The sequence below is a fragment of the Oncorhynchus mykiss genome, chromosome 16 (assembly GCF_057628025.1).
Source record: "Oncorhynchus mykiss isolate SJ-2025 chromosome 16, ASM5762802v1, whole genome shotgun sequence".
Classification (NCBI taxonomy): Eukaryota; Metazoa; Chordata; class Actinopteri; order Salmoniformes; family Salmonidae; genus Oncorhynchus; species Oncorhynchus mykiss.
This window is the reverse complement of record NC_143037.1, coordinates 70,006,905-70,028,272: the sequence shown is the minus strand read 5'-3', so window position 1 is coordinate 70,028,272 and position 21,368 is coordinate 70,006,905. Positions and strand designations below refer to the sequence as shown.

The window sequence follows — 21,368 nt, the reverse complement described above, 5'->3', positions numbered from 1 at the left end:
TGTCAACTCTTACCTAGAGTATGTGCATGTCCCTTCACTGTTTTCACTTCTCTAAACTGTAATAGTTTTTGGAGCATTGTAAACCTTGAAAATATGTAGGAAAAACCATATACTATATAATTACCATCAATTGAATAATTTCATGTGAAATGTTGTATAAACACGACAGGATCAATAAAGCCAATAATTGGATCTCATTACAAAACAATACTGACATCACAGTTATATGTTATTATAGCAGTGCATTTTCATCAAAAGTGAATTACATAATTAAAACAATCAGACACTTTAATCACATAATCAGGGCCAGTATTCTTAATTATATATTTTATCTCATCATCATCTCAAATGTCTTAATTTTTAAAGTTTAAGTCGACTGATTTGAACTTTACACTGGATATTCATTTTTTTCCACCTATTGATGCAATTCTTAAATTCCAGTCACCAAATCCCAAACATGATTTCATAGATAAAAAAACAAAACACTAAACAGACATGTTTTAAACAAAAGACAGACAAGCTCTTAGCTACTACAATCATACATTATAATCCTTAACATTAAACAACTTCTAAAGGAAGAAAAATATTATTATTGATGTAAGATCATAAAAATTAAGTTGAAGATCAGAATAAAAACAACATATTTTTTTCTGCACAATGCTACTGCAATTTAAAATACAAAATGTTTAAAATGTTACGTTTATAAATGGTAAAAGTAGTAATTTTTTTTAAAGTACAATAAAAAAGATTGAAAAACAGCTGTTGGGTATGAGCTTTGATGCATTCACTAAAAGCAGTTAATTTGGCAGGTCTTCATGGAAGGAAACATTTCAAGATCCTGTTTCATGAATACATGTGTTGTGGTGAGACAGACACTATTGATTCCGTGTCAAACCAGTTCTGTTTTACAGGCCATGGCACAACAAACTAATCAAAACAGATTTTTTTTTTGAAGCAATATCAAATGTTAGACAAAAAAAAAAGTCAAGAAATTTGAATAATTGTATCTTTAAATATAAAAAAGAAATACCAATATTATATGAAGGAATGTGAGTTTTTTTTTTTAACGCAGGCAGCTTTTCCCCTCCAACTTTGGGATCCTGTAGACCAATGAGACAATCCAAATGAGAGACACACTGGGTTATTTAATACCCTCCAGATGACATTTGATGTGGTAATGTGTGTTTTTTCTATTTTGTCAAATTCAATCAACCAAACAGTAATAATTTTACATGACATGATTAAAATGAATACATAAAGTAGAACCAATTATATATATCATTCAATGATGTATAGTGTCAATATAAACCATATCATCAAAACACCATAATCACCTCTCATGGTTCTGTTAGACAACAGATCACGTCAAGCCTCCACGTTGCTCACTTCTGACCATCAGGCTCCAGGTAATCCTCGTCATCATGGATCGCCAGGCATTTGGGCTTGGGTCTCTCGTGGACCTCTGCAATCTCCTCTCTGGTCTCAGCTGGCGTGATCATTGACACCACATCATCGTAGCTCTCCTGTTGATCTTCCTCCACCTCGTAGGTTGCATGTTCTGTAAAAAATGTGGTACAGAGCAACACATAAAGAATAGTATAATCTAAGCTATTTAGCAGCCACTTTGTATCCAAAGCGACTTGTAGTCATGCATGCATACATTTTTCATATGTGTGACCTCAGTGGGAAACAATCCCAAGACCCTCAGTGTTGTAAGCACCATTCTTTACCAACGGAGCCACACAGGACCAAAGACACAACACATTCATGTATGCATGTATGTAACTGAGCTGGACCTTTATATTACCGTGGGTAGCAGAAGGTCCAGCACCTGGGCCTGGGCTACTGGTTCCATCTTCTCCACTGGATGCTGGTTGAGCTGGGACATTCTCCTCCTCAGCAATGTCATCATAAGACAGGGAAGACGCAGTACTTCGCCGGCCATTCTCTTTGTCTCCGCCACTCTCTGATTCTGTAGGAACGGAGATACAGAGAGGGATGTGATGGTACAGCAACGCAGCACTTCATTTGACTAGGACAGCTACAGTGATCCATTCTCCACCCCTTATCATTACAGTAGTTATCCCTTCGGTCATATACAGTGCATTCGGAAAGTATTCAGACCCCTTGACTTTTTCCACATTTTTGTTAGATTACAGCCTTATTTTTAAAATAATTTAATTGTTTTTTTCCTCATCAATCTACACACAATACCCCACAATGACAAGGCAAAAACTGGTTTTAATTTTTTTTGCAAATGTATTACAAATAAAAAACTGAAATATCACATTGACATAAGTATTCAGACCCTTTACTCAGTACTTTGTTGAAGTACCTTTGGCAGTGATTACAGCATTGAGTCTTCTTGGGTATGACGCTACAAGCTTGGCACACCTGTATTTGGGGAGTTTCTCCCATTCTTCTCTGCAGATCCTCTCAAGTTATTTCAGGGTGGATGGGGAGAGTCGCTGCACAGCTATATGCAGGTCTCTACAGAGATGTTCAATCGGGTTAAAGTCCGGGCTCTGGCTGGCTACTCAAGGACCTTCAGAGACTTGTCCCGAATCCACTCCTACGTTGTCTTGGATGTGTGCTTAGGGTCGTTGTCCTGTTGGAAGGTGAACCTTCGCCCCAGTCTGAGGTCCTGAGTGCTCTGTAGAAGGTTTTCATCAAGGATCTCTCTGTACTTTGGTGCCAGGTTTCTACCAGACGTGACGCTTGGCATTCAGGCCAAAGAGTTCAAACTTGGGTTCATCAGACGAGATAATCTTGTTTCTCATGGTCTGAGGGTCTTTAGGTGCCTTTTGGCAAACTCCAAGCGGGCTGTCATGTGACTTTTATTGAGGAGTGGCTTCCCTCTGGCCACTCTACCAAAGAGGCCTGATTGGCGGAGTGCTGCAGAGATGGTTGTCCTTCTGGAAGGTTCTCTCATCTCCACAGAGGAACTATAGAGCTCTGTCAGAGTCACCATCAGGTTCTTGTTCAATTCCCTGACCAAGGCCCTTCTCCCCCGATTACTCAGTTTGGACGGACGGCCAGCTCTAGGAAGAGTCTTGGTGGTTCTAAACGTATTCCATTTAAGAATGATGAAGGCCACAGTGTTCTTGGGGACCTTCAATGCTGCAGAAATGTTTTGGTACCCTTCCCCAGATCTGTGCCTCAACACAATCCTGTCTCAGAGCTCTACAGACAATTCCATCGACCTCATGGTTTGGTTTTTGCTCTGACATGCACTGTCAACTGTGTGGGCCCTTATATATACGGGTGTGTGTCTTTCCAAATCATGTCCAATCAATTGGATTTACCACAGGTTGTAGAAACACCTCAAGGATGATCAATGGAAACAGGATGCACCTGAGCTCCATTTCGTGTCTCATAGCAAAGGGTCTGAATACTTATGGAAATAACGGTATTTCTGTTTTTTTAAGTTGAATAATTTTGCAAACATTTCTAAAAACCTGTTTTCGCTTTGTCATTATGTGTTATTGTGTGTAGATGAGGATTTGAGGATTTATTTTAGAATAAGGCTGTAAAATGTGAAGAAGTTGAGAAGTCTAAATACTTTCCGAAGGCACTGTATATCTGTCAATCGACAAGGTTCTCTCTCTGCTACACTAAGCACTGAATTTATATACTATATAATGTTTTGTTGATATTATATATATATATATATATATATGGACTCACCGTTGCTTTTCAAATCTCTCATTTCCATTGGTCCAAATAGTTCACTTCCGTTGGTTTCCACGTCCTCATAGTCTCCACTCTCAAAAGCAGACACTTTTCTCGTTGAGAATCTCGCTGGATCCAGAATATTACACTAATTAAAACATTTTCAGTCTCTCCAAAGCATACATATTAAGAACATATATTTAAATGCATTCAAGTTGTTGTTTTCACATATTCCATAACATTTGATTCAATGTGTTGTTGTTTCTAGTTTAGACCATGTTGTCAAAGTGCTCACTGAATGCCCTCTAGTGGTGGCTCAATTGTACAAATGCATTTGAAATGTGTTTAGGACATAGAGATAGATAGAGGACTCATCAAGAATATAACCTATTTTAGCATGGACATTGCCGTTGAGGGCTTCCACCATTTTAAAGTAGTCAACTGGGTGGGGATTCCTATAAATTGGGAGCAATCAGCCAATGAAGAAGAAGACAATTGAATACTTTAAAATTGAGATAGCCTCAATGGCGCTGCCCATGCCGCCACAGACGCTATAATGGCAAAGATACAACGATGAGTCTTATATCTATGGTTAGGATCTATACCACTTTGGGATAATTTCCTAATTGTGACAGAACTACACAGATACACAAATTATTACAAAGGTGTCCTTCAATTTGGCCATTTTACTGTAAGTGGCTTTAGTTGGTAAATCGCTACAGTATTATTATCAGCCGTTGAAATTGCACTTACACTTGAACCTGGTTACAAATCGTCTTCGCATGAAGAGACAGAGGGCAACGACCATGACCAGAGACAACAGTCCGAGGGAAAGACCAACATACAAGTTGATGGGGATCGGGGGAATGGGCACTTTGATTGGATAACCTGAAATCATATTACGTGATTGGGGAGAAATATTATAATTTAAGACATAGACTGTACACATTTTGTCCATCGAAGATTTTAGAGAAAGAGTGTTTTGAGTTTTACTAAGATGGCAAAAGCAATTCTGAAAAATGAGAGAAATATTTTGCCATTCTATAGCTAGATAGAGCCCCACAGTCAGCAATATATCTGAAAACAAGGTTACCTCCTACATCGCGCTATAGCTACTTACAACCTGAAACATTGGAAATTAGCACTTTGAACAACTAATGGCAGTGTGGTCATTGCAGTACCTTCACAGTAGATTACACCAGGTGTTTTACATTCATTCTTCTTGATGACGCAGTGCTGTAAATTGCGATTCTCATTGGAACATTTGAGAGATGTCTCTGGTATTATTTTTCCTTCTTTTTCCTCTTCTGACTGTTCAATCTGATCCCGTCGGAGAAGTTGAGGAGTGCCACATCCTACTAGCTCTTTGCAAAGTAATCGACCTTCTTGTGAGAACATATTCTGTAGACATACCGACTCCCAGGTGCCTCGATAAAATACCTTAATGTTCCCTCCACATTTCTGAGTTGAATTGAATTTCACACCACCTGTAAAAAAAATGATAAAGCTACACAATTTACTGCACTGCTAACCTCTGTTATGGAAACATCACTACTGCATTAACGACACCATTAGTTATCGCTTGTCATCTACACGTCTTCAAAGTTAATATTGAACTCTTACCTGCACAGGACACAGAAACCAATCCTCTACCACACCTTCCTCTTGTTGTTTTGCACTGTCCGAGATAGGACTCCGAGCCAATGCAGCTGACGAAATGTGCATCACTTCGACTTCCTTTGTCGATTTCTTCGAATGAGATGCTGTTGCTACACTGCTGCTCTTGACATACTATTTTGGAGTGACTCTCACTCCAGTTATCATAACACACTGGCAAGTTATTTAACATCACCTTCCCAGAGCAGTTACCTGTTTCTCCCAGGCTTGCTGTGAGATGATCTATGGGGAAACATAGATGTAAGAACATATAGGCGCCTCAGTCCTTCAGCAGTAACATCACTAATCTTGGCAACTTAAATACCACAACATTTATATGGTATTATAAACTGGGTGGTTCAAGCCCTGAATGCTGATTGGCTGACAGCCGTGGTATATCAGACCATACTATGACAAAATATGTATTTTTGCTGCTCTAATTAAGTTGGTAACCAGTTTATAATAGCAATAAGGCACCTCAGGGGTTTGTGTTATATGGCCAGTATACCACGGCTAAGGGTTTTGTACAGGCACTCCTCGATGCGTCGTGCCTAAGAACAGCCCTAAGCTGTGGTATATTGGCCATATACCGCACCCCCTTCGGGCCTTATTGCTTAAATATACAGTACATTCAGGAATATATTAGGTACGTCCCAATAATATCTCCCTACTTCATGTTGGAAGTTTCATTATTTTCCTTTCAAATCAGTGAAGGGGAGTGAACAAGTGCACACTTTGGAATGAAGGGGAGATATTTGGGACATCGCCCCTGTGTTCATAGATATAGGATGTCACGTGGGGCCTAAGGCTCATTGTGTATATGTTTCTACAGTGACTAATGTTGTCATTTTGGAATAAAGATATGCAGAGGCAAAAATCACACCATTATCAGTGAGAGTATTTAGAATTGTTTGTCTTGTACAATTATTTGATCAGTATCTTACCTTGGCACTGTAAGTAGATCGACTGGTTTAGAGAGGGCCTGTCGTTTAGTTCACAGTCCCAGATGCTGTTTGTCTCCCCTTTACAGCTGTACTTCTTCCCCCACAAGAGATCATGATAATCTGCCTTTTCCTTAGCAGTATGTTTTATGTAGGCTCCACAGCCCAAGTCTTTGCACAAAACCTTGCTCTCTGTCTCAGTCCAACCATCGCTGCTGACAGCCCGACTATCTGCTTCACTGTACACAAACACGTACCCTTCACAAGTCCCGTTCCCTAGCTTCAACATCATTCTCCTCCATTCTGTGAAATAACACAAGGCACAGTGAAGGTTGGGCCAAGTTAAACACAGCAAAGCATGTGCAGCAGGTAGCCTAGAAGTTAAGAGCATTGGGCCAGTAACCGAAAGGTTGCTGGTTCAAATCCTAGAGCTGACTAGTTGAAAAATCTGTGGATTTGCCCTTGAGCAAGATACTTGATCCAAATTGCTCTGCATAAGTGTATCTGCTAAATGACTAAACCGCAAAGATAAGTGAGGAAACCCTCAGGCAAATACAGTTTTAAGAATGCAAGGGCCCCAAACTATACTTTTTACAAAAGACAAACTAGTTATTGTGTACATAATGACTTTCATATGGAGATTGTAAATAGTAAAAAAAAGTATAGCTATTATTGTAAACTTTCTACAATATATTCTCTTATTTTGACTCCGGTGTTGAAAACATAGAAACAAACAAAATACCAGAGCATTGGAGACCACCGAGGGCACATTGTTGGTTGTTGGTCTTAGTAACTGTAACTGTGCACTCTGCCGAAGACTTGCTGTTTGCACTACAGGTGAGGCCTGACACAACAGCCCCACTGTTTGCAGATGAAGGGCCAAAGAATGAGAGAGGTTTGACACCATGTCCACAACCCTGCTCTCGGCAGATAGTGTTTTGGACATCTTTGTTGTTTAGGGCAGTCTTACAGACAGGGCTCCAATTTCCTTGGTAGAACACCTGTACGTTACCCGAGCATCTCTCTCTATGCTCCATTAGCCTGGCCTTGACACTTCCTGCATTGGAATAATGACATCACATTTTTAAAAACAATCATGCATTAGCAAAATACTGTGAGAATAAAATGACAAAAATATGGATTTAATGGAAAACAGGGACTGTTACATGATATTACCTGAGCAAACAACATAGGCTGGCTTGTCCTTACAGTAAGACTGGTCAACGTTTTTGACCATGTTGCACTGACTGATGTTAGTTGTCTGCTGGGTTCTGTGCACACTGCTGATGGTGATTTTGTCTAAAGCTGATTGTGATTTTCTCAGGAAGGACAGAGGATAGATGGCTGATCCACAATCCAAGTCTTTACACAACATGTCGGACTTCTTATCCGTCCAGGCATCCTCACAAACACCTCCACACGCTCCGTTGAGGCACACCTCCACCTTTCCCCAGCATTCTCCCTTGTCTTTAGTGTCAACTTTCAGGCGTACTGTTTTACTACCTTTCAGGGCAAAGCCCGAGATAAGGAGGAACACCATGAAGACCTACTGTTAGTATTATTATCAAATTATTACCATCACCTTTTATCATCATATGCAGTTATTCTCCTTCGAAAAATAAAATAATCAACCATTATAAATAAAGAGAGAGAGAGAGAGAGAGGAATGGGATGGAATGGGATGGAATGGAATGGAATGGGATGGAATGGAATGGAATGGGATGGAATGGGATGGAATGGAATGGAATGGAATGGGATGGAATGGAATGGGATGGGATGGAATGGAATGGAATGGGATGGAATGGGATGGAATGGGATGGGATGGAATGGGATGGAATGGAATGGAATGGAATGGGATGGAATGGGATGGAATGGAATGGGATGGAATGGGATGGAATGGAATGGGATGGGATGGAATGGAATGGAATGGGATGGAATGGGATGGAATGGGATGTCAAATGTTTTTGTCAATAGAATGCTGTGTACCTGAGCAGACGACAGAGACTATACTGTGGTTTGACAGATGCTCACTCCGCTCGCAGTCAAAAAGGGATTTTTTCCTTTCCAGGCAGCTGTAAGAGTATTTCCACAAATCAGTGGTTCCACTAGTGGATTCAAAGGTAAATGAGGTAGCATCCCCACAGTCCATCTGTTGACACACCACCATGGCAGTTTGACGATCAAAAGTGGCGTTAGACCCAGACAGCCAGTAAGTCTTCCCAGCTTGCTCTATGCCCACCTTGCCAGAGCAGTCCCCCATCAGAAACACCACCGCATGCTCTAAACAATCAGAAGAGAGGCAGGCGAAAAGTTCCACCAATCAGTAAAACACATGTAATCCTAAACAAACCATATTCAACTGCAGCATCAAAGCAGAAAATAGTTATATTTGGGTAAAAGTGTACCTATGATTAAAACAAACTTGCCATAATAAACTGTAAAGTTTAATATGCACAAAAAAAGGAAAGAAACATACCTTGGCAGATTAACATCTTGTTTGTATCCTGTTGTTGTGGCTGTTTCTTGGTTGACTTGATACAGTTAGAGATAGATTTAGAGTTACTAGTACAGATCACCTCATTGTTCAATACTTGACTTGTTCCTTGAATGAAGGAATCAGTATTAGCCAAAGCATCACCACAAATCATTTGATTGCAAATCACTTTGGAGTTTTCCTCCTTCCAGTTGCTTTCACGGACGCTCTTCCACACCCCTTCATGCTGAATCTCTACTCTTCCAGCACACCTCCCAGGGCCATCTGACAAACGCACTTTCACACTACCTGGAAAACAATGTCAGGGGAAAAGAGTGTGAAAAACGGTTGATATTATTCCAAGTATTAATAAACCTACAATTTAGCACATTACAAAATGCGAAAATTAGAAACCAATGAGAAAGAAGATAAAGGTGGCACACTGCTCTTGCTAGTATCACTGCTCCTAGAGGGCCTTGAGGCCGATACGTTAAGCTGAATAAAGAGCAGTGATACTAGCAAGAGCAGTGTGCGTCCTTCTTCTTTCCTCATCTTATTCGGCTGTTACCATGCACCTGCTACTAAGATAGCTCAGATGTGCAATTGCCTTTTGAAGAAACCAAAATTCTCCTTCTTTAGATATAGCATTTGAAATGAACAAAATAGTGGTAATAGTTTTCCACATATTTTTCATGTTGTTGTAATTCTATAAACAATGCTGAAAACAATCCTACTGCTCTCACGTTTTCTGTGTTGTGTAATGTATAGTACCTGAGCAGATGACACTGGCTTTCCTGCATGAGGTTGGGTTCTTGTAGTGCATGGCCAGACAGTGCCACAGTGAAGCCTCAGAGTCTTTGCAATCTACTAGGTCATGCTTTCCATCTTTCTGGAGTTTACTCCCAGAGCCGACTAACACAACCTCTCCACAACCCAACTCTCGGCACACGACTCGTCCATCCTTCTCATCCCAGTTAGTAGAACACACAGCCTCCAGGGTGCCAGAGTGGTTGAAGTGTACTGACCCAAAACAATGATTGACATTCTGGCTTTGGTCATCTTTCAACAGGGATATGTTGACTTTGTCTGAAACACATCGAACAATAATTCTCAAAAACTTCTAGAAAGATATTACTTCCCCCCCCCCCCCCCCCCCCCCATGCACAACAAACAGAAACATGCAGCATTTGGACATCAAATAAATGAAATACATACACTAAATAAGTTTTATTCTGATAGCCTTTTCCCTTTTTAAGATGGCCTTTTTAAAGCTTTGCTCGGGATTCCAAACTCTAGAACATTTGTGATTTTTGCCTCCAGAACACTGTAGCGCTGTCTCAAAGAATGAACATTTGACCCCTTTAGAGAGCTTTACCTGTACAATCCAGGGAGATGTTTTTGGAACTGTCACAGACTATGTTTTCCTGACGGTGACTTTTGCCACACCGCATGTGTGAGCACAGATCATCACTTGATTTGTTCAGCTTGTATTGGCTTTGGCATACAGGTTTCCAAACACCGTCATCCTCTTCCACTTCCAACTGTCCAGAACAGACATTGCTTCCACCTTGTAAACGAAAGTTGTGATGATCTGTTGGACATAAATCATACATTTTTTTTTTGTAATTACACTTACAAAGGTAACAGTAAACGTTCCACTTTTATAAAATTAGTTGACATAGACAGTATATGTTGTTAAATTTGTCTTATCAGAAGGTGATCATAGTGCACAGGCAGATATCAGAACTTTGATACATTGACATTTGACTCATAGCAGATGCTCTTATCCAGAGTGACTTACAATCAGTTAGTGCATTCATCTTCAGATATCTAGGTGGGACAACCACATATCACAGTCACAGTATAAGAATATTTTGAAGATGATTGCGCAATGCGGCGGACGAGAGGACTGGGATTAACGATCAATAGGAGTTGGTTTTCAGTTCAACATCTGTTTAGAATCTGTGTGCTGTCAGTCCTGAGAGCCACGTGTGCTACATTCTGTACATTGAGTCTGTACATTGAGTCTGGGGCAGGACCCTTGATATTTGGCCATTGGCCAATTGTCCTGCAAGGACATCTCATTGGTCAACCCCAGACTAGGGTGGAGGGTTATAAATGGCATCCTGTTCCTTTGTTGGGTGGAGAAAATCTGAGGACAGGGGAGACTGAACATCTACCTCCCAGCATAACATCTTGATTTGTCCTTCTCAAATAAACCTATTTTTCTCCCCCTCATTTGTTTTGGATTTTGTGTTATTGAAGAATAAATTGGCAACAACAGTAAGTACACTTTTCCTCAATAAAGTAGTTATCAGAGTCAAAGCTAGAAATTAGGGGGGTGGAGGGGAATCAAGTGCAAGTGTTGGTTCAGGACACCAGAGGTGGCAAAACGAAGTGCTAGGGTTGGGGTGTAAGATTGGAGCATAGCCTAAAGGTAGGGGGCAGTTCCCCTTGCTGCTCTGTAGGCAAGCACCATGGTCTTGTAGTTGATGTGAGCTTCGACTGGACGTTAGCCACCTGGCTACAATTCGTAACATATCATGCGTTTGAAAAATGCGTACCATATAATACAAATTGTAATTCGTAACATATCATACGAACATACCGTACGAAACGTAAGATATCAGACTAAACGGAGTGTCACGGATTTTACGTACAGAATAATACGAAATGCTGTGAGACCAGGTTGTTCCACTAAGACCTCCACTAACTTTAACTACTCAGTGGGCATAGAACTGCAAAAACTTATGAATGTAACCCCAAAAGTGAATGGTGAAATCTGCAAACAGTTAGACACTAAAGAACCTTGATGCATCACACATACAGTGTAAGAATTATATGAAACAATTGAGATTAGAAGATAGTGGTTGTAAGATCAATGACTGTTAGCAGTGAATGTGGTGAGGTGAATATGAAATACTTGCCTGAGCAAATCACGGAGACAGGTTCTGTACATACCACTTTAGGATTGGTTATACATTGCCAGATATGTTTCTGATGCTCTGTGTTGCTGCAATGTGTAGGTTTGAGGACCACATGATTCTCAATTTGTGAGAACATTCCGGCTGATGGGAGACCTTTAGATTGGCCACATTTGAGATGTTCACACACAATATCAGCCTGCTTTTTATCTGAGCCAGAGGTAAAGAACAGACATGTGTTACGACCCAAGGGTGAAATTGTGCTGTAGATATTGGGGAAGATGAACAGTAGATGAGGGTCCTGGGTATCTCCCCGGAATTGGTTTTGATAATTTAAAACACATTTTCTGCAATTATGCAAATGCACCTAACTCCCCAAAAATAAAATACAATTTTGCCTATTGTTTTCACTGCTCACACAGTCTAGCCATACTTCTTGAAATACATTTTTATAAATGAAACATCCTGGATAATTGACACATTTGTAGTTTTGCTATTCACTACCTAAAACAAAATGTGGATAGTGATTGCTTGCACAACCTAATTAAGCATATAAAGTAAGTTCTAATGAAAGTTAATTGTTATCAAATGATATAAAGTATAATTAGATTGTATATTAACAAAAAATTGTCATGGGTCCCAAATTTTAAAGTAATTTATAATAACACAAAATCAAATCAGCCTAAAAACGATGAATGAATATTTCACCCATGCGAATGGTAAAACTAAAACTAAAAAGTATAGTATGTATTGCTACCATCAGAAATGAAGTTAACAAGACGTAGTTCTTACCCCATTTCGGATTACAAAAGTAGCCCGTTTCTTTGACCTTCCCCATTAACATTTTTTTGTACCTGAGAGTTCCAGCACATCTAAACCCAGGCAAATTCTCAAGCTCAAGCTGAATCTTATCTGGTGATAAAAAAATGACTTGTGAGGCTCAAAATGTAATTCAAATGCATAATTTTGTGTTTAATTTATGGAATTAAATAATGCAAATACTACACAAAATAAAATCAATATTTTCAATATTCGAGTTGACAATCAGATGATGTAAAAAGTCATTTTGCTAAATATCAAAGTTAGTAGCACAACTTTTTTAATATCTGTATTTGGTATACCATATAGGCATCGGCCTTGTGACACAGAAAATATTGAGGTGTCAGTATTAGCCAACAATTAACATAAGTAAATTACCAACCAGCTGAAGAACAACAAAATAGGTGGAGGAAATGGGAAGAAAGAATGTCTGTCAATGTAGTAAAATATCCAACCTGATAGAGTTACCAATACACAACAGAATATGTAAATAACTTAAACGAACACTTACCCGAACATGTGATTTTTTTGACTGTATCCTTGGTATTAGAACTTCTGTTCCACCCTGGAAACATGCAGTCCCATAGATACTCCTCGTTTCCATTGCATTCCACCTCGTTCATCCATGTGGTAGACCTAACCTTCTTCAGCAGAATGTCTTTAGAGCTTATGGATGTCCCACAGCCGATGCTCTTGCAGATGACCTTCTCATTATTCAGCTGCCATTTCTGGTCACCAACAATACCCCATTTCCCATCATGGAAGACTTCAACATAGCCCTCACATGGACCATCCCCACCCTGCAGGATCAACCTGTCTTCCACTGCACAGTAAAATAGATATTATACTATGGTTTCAATACATGTGTAGATGATCTTTTATTTAAATACACATTTTCTGTGTATTTGAGTATGTTTTAATAATGAGGCCCAAATCAACTACTTCTATTGGAAGTATTTTAAGATATTTTGCAATAATATTTGAAAGTGTTTTCAAATACTTCTTTCAAATACTATTTTCAAAAACCTAGGTTAAATGGTTAGGAATGTACTTGAGTCAGTGTCTTTGTATGCCAACGCTTTCCAAGTCTGTTTCCAAAGTTAATTCCAATATTCAACTACTTGTCTCTTAGAATAAATATCTGAATACTTACTTTGAAATGTATTTTAAAGTAATTGAGATATTTGAACCCAGGTCTGCTATTAGGTTACTGTAAATGGGAAATCTTAATTTACTAGCTATTTAACCAAAAAATGTTAGCCCCAATTTCTGAATGTGGTAGAAATATGGTACAATGTTCATAATCTGATATGATAGAGGAATATACTCTGTTTGGCTCTGCAGTAGGTATTTGGTATTATTATTCTTCAAAAGACAAAATTGCTTGTTTGATTGCTTGTTAAAAGCATCCAGAACAGGTTAAGATTAGACAACAACAAAAAAATAAGCTTTTAAACCAAAATCCAGGACAATAATTGTATAATTATTAATAACATACATTTAAAAATCATACAAAATAATTGATTTACTAATTTAGAACAAGGCCTAATGCAGACACATCTGTATGATCTATAATTAACAAATACATTGTAGGCCTATGAAGGGATATTGTATGTATTGTTGGACAATTTACTTCCAGTGTTAACATCTTATAGAAATAATTCAGCTATGGCTAAATATATTGTCACCCTTGCACTTTTCTTAAATAATTAAATGTATTTTTCTAAAATAAGTTGACATTGTGTCAAGAACAGCAACGCTGCTGGGTTTTTCCCTCCGTGTGTGTCAAGAATGTCCCACCACCCAAACAACATCCAGCCAACTTGATACAACTGTGGAAAGCAATGGAGTCAACGTGGGCCAGCATCCCTGTGGAACGCTTTTGACACCTTGTAGAGCCCCATGCCCCGACGAATTGCGGCTGTTCTGAGGGCAAAAAGGGGTGCAACTCAAAATTAGGAAGGTGTTCCTAATATTTTGTACACTCACTGTATGTAGAACCTAGTGGTGTGCTGGAGATATTGAAAATGAGGTTGAAAAGCGGTGAAAATGACCCTAGAGAGATATTACCACCTAAGGCTGCAAATAGGCTATTGAGGAGTCTTATTATGTTTAACCAATAATAATGCACTAAATCACAGACTAGGCACATCATGAAACACATTGAGGTGAAACATTCCAGACAGTAGCCTAGTCGCTAAATATAACTCAATTGATTGAACATTACATGCATTTCAATATGATTGAACTAGCCTATATAGGCCCATATAGCCTACGTATCTTTTCATGCCGTCATCTCAATTTTTCATTTGAAACATAATTTTATCCTTCACTTATTTGTAACAATTGCAAATACTTTGGCAACTTTGTAATTGTAGTCAACTTTGTAATTGTAGTCAACTTTGTAATTGTAGTCAACTTTGTTCTGAAATGATCGGCAGTCACAGTCACACAGACAGCATAAACATCTGGATTCTATGTTTAGCGGAGGTCTTCTGTAAATAAAGTGATGCAGAAGGGCAAAAAAAGCATCTAACGATGCCCCCTGGCCACCTCTACGAATGGTCTGGAGCACTAGTAGATGTGTAAAGGTTTTTAAGAACCATGTTACTACCGAAGGCTTTGGGAAACACCTCGGCTACTAAAAAATATATCGTAAGAAGATTCTAACGATGATCTTATTAACTCTATGAATGCTCTGGGAAACGAGGCCCTGAACTTAACACATTGGCCACTCCAGAACAGTCCAGCGTTTCTTCTTGAACCGTTTCTACTTGAACCCTTCCTGGGTGCGTTTTGATGTGTGTTTGGTGTCATTGTCCTGCTGGAAGACCCACAGCCTTGTATGGAGACCCAGTTTTTGGACACTGTGATGAACATTTGATTTCAAAACATTGTGAATTCAGTTGGGGTTTCTTGTGTCTCTTTCAGAATTGGGGTATTTCTATGTAAACCAACTTAATGGAGCATTCCAAGAAAATAACACCCTCCCTACAATCAAACATGGAGGAGGTTTGATAATGCTGTGTGGTTGCTTTGCTGCTTCTGGTACCGGGGGCAAGGCATCATGAAATCAGCAGATTATCAAGGTGTTTTGGAGTCCAATGTTTAACACAGTGTCCAAAAACTGGGTCTCCGTCAAAGGTTGTGGGTCTTCCAGCAGGACAATGACCCCAAGCACACATCATAAAGCACCCAAGAACGGTTAAAAAAATAAAACGCTGTTCTAGACTGGCCAACATTGAGTCCAGATCTGAATCCCTGTTCTGAAAAGAGCAGTTGGTGGAATGCACCCCTCAAATATTGCAGAATTGGAGCAGTTTGCAGCTGAAGAGTGGGCCAAAGTTCCAGCAGATCGGTGCAGCAAGTTCATTGATGGCTACAAGTAGTGTTTGTCAGTAGTTATCATGGCCATACAACCAAGTATTATTTTTCTCAATTAATAAAAAATAAAAAAATTAGTTTAAAAAAAACTAAAATTGTTCTGCAATGTTGAACATTCAGCAACAATGTGTGGAGACCAAACATTTTTTTCAATTTCAACTGAATTTAGAGGAAATAGGAAATTGTTTAAGAAAGGTGCAAGGGTACCAATATATTTGTCCGGAACTGTAAATGCATGGAGGGAAATTGTTTCAGTTATATTATCTATAACGCACTCCAAGAAGGCTACATATCCCTTAAATAAAGTACATTTTCTATCCTATTGACTTCCATTATTAATCAAAGTTTCTACTTGCCTTCAGTGGAGGACAGGTGTGGGGATGATGCATACCAGAGCAGTAGGAAGAACCACATAGTCACAACAGAACAGAAAAAATGAGGCAGAGAAAACTACCTTGGTTTATAAGGAAGGGTTGCATTTCCTTAAACTATAAATACAGGTCATCTTTGTCACCACACCTAGAAAACGCCATACAATGCAGCTCCAATAATCCCACTATTTATTACATTACTGTATTGTGAGTTCAAGAAATTACACACTTTGATACAGCTATATTATATTTTACAGAATAATTTTTAATTGTCAAATAAAGTTACATTTTACTGTAGGTGTCCATTGTAAATGAAGAGGCCTTGCATATTGACAAAAAGTAGTCATCCACACTTAGATAAACCATAGTTTTCTTGTGGTCATATGAATCAGTATTTCATGATAGTAAGATGTAGTTTAGTAGGGTTGATGTATTTACAGTAAAGGAACATGCATTAGTGCTTACAACTGTAAAAATAACTACAAGAGTAGAGGTTATTATCAAGTTTCATATGTCTTAAGAAATAAAAAGACGTGAAAACCCGACATGAACACCAAATGCAACTAATATTAGCCTAAATTACGGTAAACACACACTTCTTGTAACCAATAGAGCGGCAGGAAGCCTGACGGTTAGAGAATTGGGCCAGTAACTGACATTTGCTGCGTTTGAGTACCCGAGCCGACAAAAGTGTAAAAACTGTTTAATGTGCCTTTGAGCCAGAAACGTAACCATCATTTTCTCCAGGGGCGCTGTACTACTACGGCTGAACCTGTAAAACAACACATTTCACTGCACCTATTTGGTGTATGTGACAATAAAACATTATTATTATTATTTTTTTTTTTACATGTAAGGTATCATATGCCATATTTCAACATAAATGAGTTTAACTTGAACAACTATGTTTTTCATGAGCAAAACAAAATCATCTGAGACCCTCAGCTAGATGTCATCATGTTAGGCTGTGGCTGTGGCTGAGATAAGAGAAATGCCAGCTAAATGGAAAGGTTGAGTGATCTGTGGTTTTGTGGTCTGTCTGCTTACTGAGGGAGATGCAGTTATCTCCTACCATCTCAGAAGAGGAAAAGCTAGGGACACTTTTATTAAGCTCATCATCTTTAGCAGAGGCATTTTCATTCGTACACACAGTTCTTCTACATGTGCAGAAGGGGAAATTCTCCATCTCCAAAGAGGACACCTCATCAGACTATGAGTAGGCCTATCAGTCATCCAAGTGTACCTTTTTTTTGTGACAAATATTTAAACATGTTTTGTCATTTTTTTGTTGGGGGTTGGGGGTGGGCGGGGGGGTTAATGTTACAATATTTAAATGAACCTCAATCCATATTCTGTTCATATATTTTCAATTCATTATTTCCCACAGAACATAATGAATACAATACAGACTGATACCTAGTCAGTTGCAAAACTGAATGCGTCTTCTGCATTTAACCCAACCTGAATCAGAGAGGTGCGGGGAGCTGCCTTAATCGACGTCCGCTGCACCCTGGAAGCAGTTGTTGTTGGTGTTAACTGCCTTGCTCAAGGGCAGAACGGCATATTTTTCCACCTTGCCGTCTCAGGGATTCAAACCTACAACCTTCCGGTTACTGGACTAACCCTCTGAACCGCTAGGCTACCTGCTGTACATAACTAAAATGTATTGATCATTTTGATCATATTATAAAGTTGAAGTAATAACACATTTAAAAAAAGAAGGTGCCTCCACCACCAACCTCCCATCCCATTCACCCAGCCCCACCCAGCCAACACGCCACCACCCCCAACCTCCCATCCCATTCACCAAACCCCACCCAGCCAACACGCCACCACCCCCAACCTCCCATCCCATTCACCAAACCCCACCCAGCCAACATGCCTCCACCACCAACCTCCCATCCCATTCACCAAACCCCACCCAGCCAACATGCCTCCACCCCCAACCTCCCATCCCATTCACCAAACCCCACCCAGCCAAAATGCCTCCACCACCAACCTCCCATCCCATTCACCCAGCCCCACCCAGCCAACACGCCACCACCCCCAACCTCCCATCCCATTCACCAAACCCCACCCAGCCAACACGCCACCACCCCCAACCTCCCATCCCATTCACCAAACCCCACCCAGCCAACACGCCACCACCCCCAACCTCCCATCCCATTCACCAAACCCCACCCAGCCAAAATGCCTCCACCACCAACCTCCCATCCCATTCACCAAACCCCACCCAGCCAAAATGCCTCCACCACCAACCTCCCATCCCATTCACCCAACCCCACCCAGCCAACACGCCACCACCCCCAACCTCCCATCCCATTCACCAAACCCCACCCAGCCAAAATGCCTCCACCCCCAACCTCCCATCCCATTCACCAAACCCCACCCAGCCAACATGCCTCTACCCCCAACCTCCCATCCCATTCACACAACTCCATCCAGCCAACACGCCACTACCCCCAACATCCCACCCCATTCACCAAACCCCACCCAGCCAACACGCCACCACCCCCAACATCCCACCCCATTCACCAAACCCCACCCAGCCAACACGTCACCACCCCCAACCTCCCAGTCCATTCACCCAGCCCCACCCAGCCAACACGCCACCACCCCCAACCTCCCAGTCCATTCACCCAACCCCACCCAGCCAACATGCCACCACCCCCAACCTCCCATCCCATTCACCCAACCCCACCCCACCCAGCCAACAATCAATCCCAGAACAACACCAAAGGACCCTGTGAAGATGCAGGAGGAAACAGGTACAAAAGTATTTATATCCACAGTATAATGAGTCCTATTTCAACATAACCTGAAAGACCACTCAGCAAGGAAGAAGCCACTGGTCCAAAACTGCCATAAAAAAGTCAGACTACGGTTTGCAACTGCACATGGGGACAAAGATCGTACTTTTTGGAGAAATGTCCTCTGGTCTGATGAAACAAAAATGTAACTGTTTGGCCATAATGACCATCGTTATGTTTGGAGGAAAAAAGGGGAGGCTTGCAAGCGGGGCGGCAGGGTAGCCTAGTGGTTAGAGCGTTGGACTAGTAACTGGAAGGTTGAAAGTTCAAACCCCCGAGCTGACAAGGTACAAATCTGTCGTTCTGCCCCTGAACAGGCAGTTAACCTAGGCCGTCATTGAAAATAAGAATTTGTTCTTAACTGACTTGCCTAGTTAAATAAAGGTAAAAAAATACATTAAAATAAGAACAGGGGTGGCAGCATCATTTTGTGTGGGTGCTTTGCTGCAGGAGGGACTGGTGCACTTCACAAAATAGATGGCCTCATGAGAAAGGAAAAATATGTGGATATATTGAAGCAACAAGACATCAGTCAGAAAGTTAAAGCAAATGGGTCTCCCAAACAGACTTCCAAAGTTGTGGCAAAATTGCTTAAGGACAACAAAGTCAAGATATTGGAGTGGCCATCACAAAGCCCTGACCTCAATCCTATAGAAAATATGTGGGCAGAACTGAAAAAGCGTATGCAAGCAAGGAGGCCTTGTTGTGGGAAGCTTGTGGAAGGCTACCTGAAAGATTTGACCCAAGTTAAACAATTTAAAGGCAATGCTACCAAATACTAATTGAGTGTATGTCAACTTCTGACCCAGTGGGAATGTCATGAAAGAAATAAAAGCTGAAATAAATCACATACTATTATTCTGACATTTCACATTCTTAAAATGAAGTGGTGATCCTAACTGACCTAAAACAGGGAATTTTTTACAATAATTAAATATCAGAAATTGTGAAAAACTGAGTTCAAATGTCTTTGGCTAAGGTATATGAAAACTTCCGACTTCAACTGTATGTGTTGGCCTTTAGCTGAGATTATTCTTTACAGAGTCAAGTATATTTGTCCAGGGCTTAATTGTGAGGTGATTGCCATCTAAGAGCCAACATTTTTTTTTGTGGCAGGGCTGCCTGCCAGGGTACTTTTAAAGAAGCACTTAGTTAAGCACAGATAAAATGCACTCTGAAACTTCCCCCTGTTGCAATATGACTGAGGATAATCATTGTATGCATTATGTTTATGTTAATTAATTATTTGCTTGGATGTAACTTAGTAGCCAACATACAGTGCCTTGCGAAAGTATTCGGCCCCCTTGAACTTTGCGACCTTTTGCCACATTTCAGGCTTCAAACATAAAGATATAAAACTGTATTTTTTTTGTGAAGAATCAACAACAAGTGGGACACAATCATGAAGTGGAACGGCATTTATTGGATATTTCAAACTTTTTTAACAAATCAAAAACTGAAAAATTGGGCGTGCAAAATTATTCAGCCCCTTTACTTTCAGTGCAGCAAACTCTCTCCAGAAGTTCAGTGAGGATCTCTGAATGAACCAATGTTGACCTAAATGACTAATGATGATAAATACAATCCACCTGTGTGTAATCAAGTCTCCGTATAAATGCACCTGCACTGTGATAGTCTCAGAGGTCCGTTAAAAGCGCAGAGAGCATCATGAAGAACAAAGAAACACACCAGGCAGGTCCGAGATACTGTTGTGAAGAAGTTTAAAGCCGGATTTGGATACAAAAATATTTCCCAAGCTTTAAACATCCCAAGGAGCACTGTGCAAGCGATAATATTGAAATGGAAGGAGTATCAGACCACTGCAAATCTACCAAGACCTGGCCGTCCCTCTAAACTTTCAGCTCATACAAGGAGAAGACTGATCAGAGATGCAGCCAAGAGGCCCATGATTACTCTGGATGAACTGCAGAGATCTACAGCTGAGGTGGGAGACTCTGTCCATAGGACAACAATCAGTCGTATATTGCACAAATCTGGCCTTTATGGAAGAGTGGCAAGAAGAAAGGCATTTCTTAAAGATATCCATCAAAAGGTGTTGTTTAAAGTTTGCCACAAGCCACCTGGGAGACACACCAAACATGTGGAAGAAGGTGCTCTGGTCAGATGAAACCAAAATTGAACTTTTTGGCAACAATGCAAAACGTTATGTTTGGCGTAAAAGCTACACAGCTCATCAACCTGAACACACCATCCCCACTGTCAAACATGGTGGTGGCAGCATCATGGTTTGGGCCTGCTTTTCTTCAGCAGGGACAGGGAAGATGGTTAAAATTGATGGGAAGATGGATGGAGCCAAA

The 21,368-nt window shown here is 40.3% G+C and overlaps 1 protein-coding gene across 1 annotated transcript; it reads right to left on the bottom strand.

The window, feature by feature from the left end:
• Positions 1–197: 197 nt before the first annotated feature.
• Positions 198–16,335, bottom strand: LOC110492590 (scavenger receptor cysteine-rich type 1 protein M130). The gene is made up of 18 exons (XM_036947600.2): positions 16,226–16,335; positions 12,997–13,308; positions 12,459–12,578; positions 11,670–11,876; positions 10,118–10,333; positions 9,514–9,828; positions 8,746–9,051; positions 8,256–8,549; positions 7,446–7,772; positions 7,012–7,326; positions 6,273–6,572; positions 5,296–5,571; positions 4,854–5,159; positions 4,426–4,560; positions 3,688–3,801; positions 1,808–1,972; positions 1,335–1,558; positions 198–1,100 (listed from the first exon to the last, which is right to left on the bottom strand). The coding sequence occupies exons 1-17, from the start codon at positions 16,281–16,283 to the stop codon at positions 1,383–1,385; spliced, it is 3,942 nt and encodes a 1,313-aa protein (XP_036803495.2). The 5' UTR covers positions 16,284–16,335; the 3' UTR covers positions 198–1,100; positions 1,335–1,382.
• Positions 16,336–21,368: the final 5,033 nt, after the last annotated feature.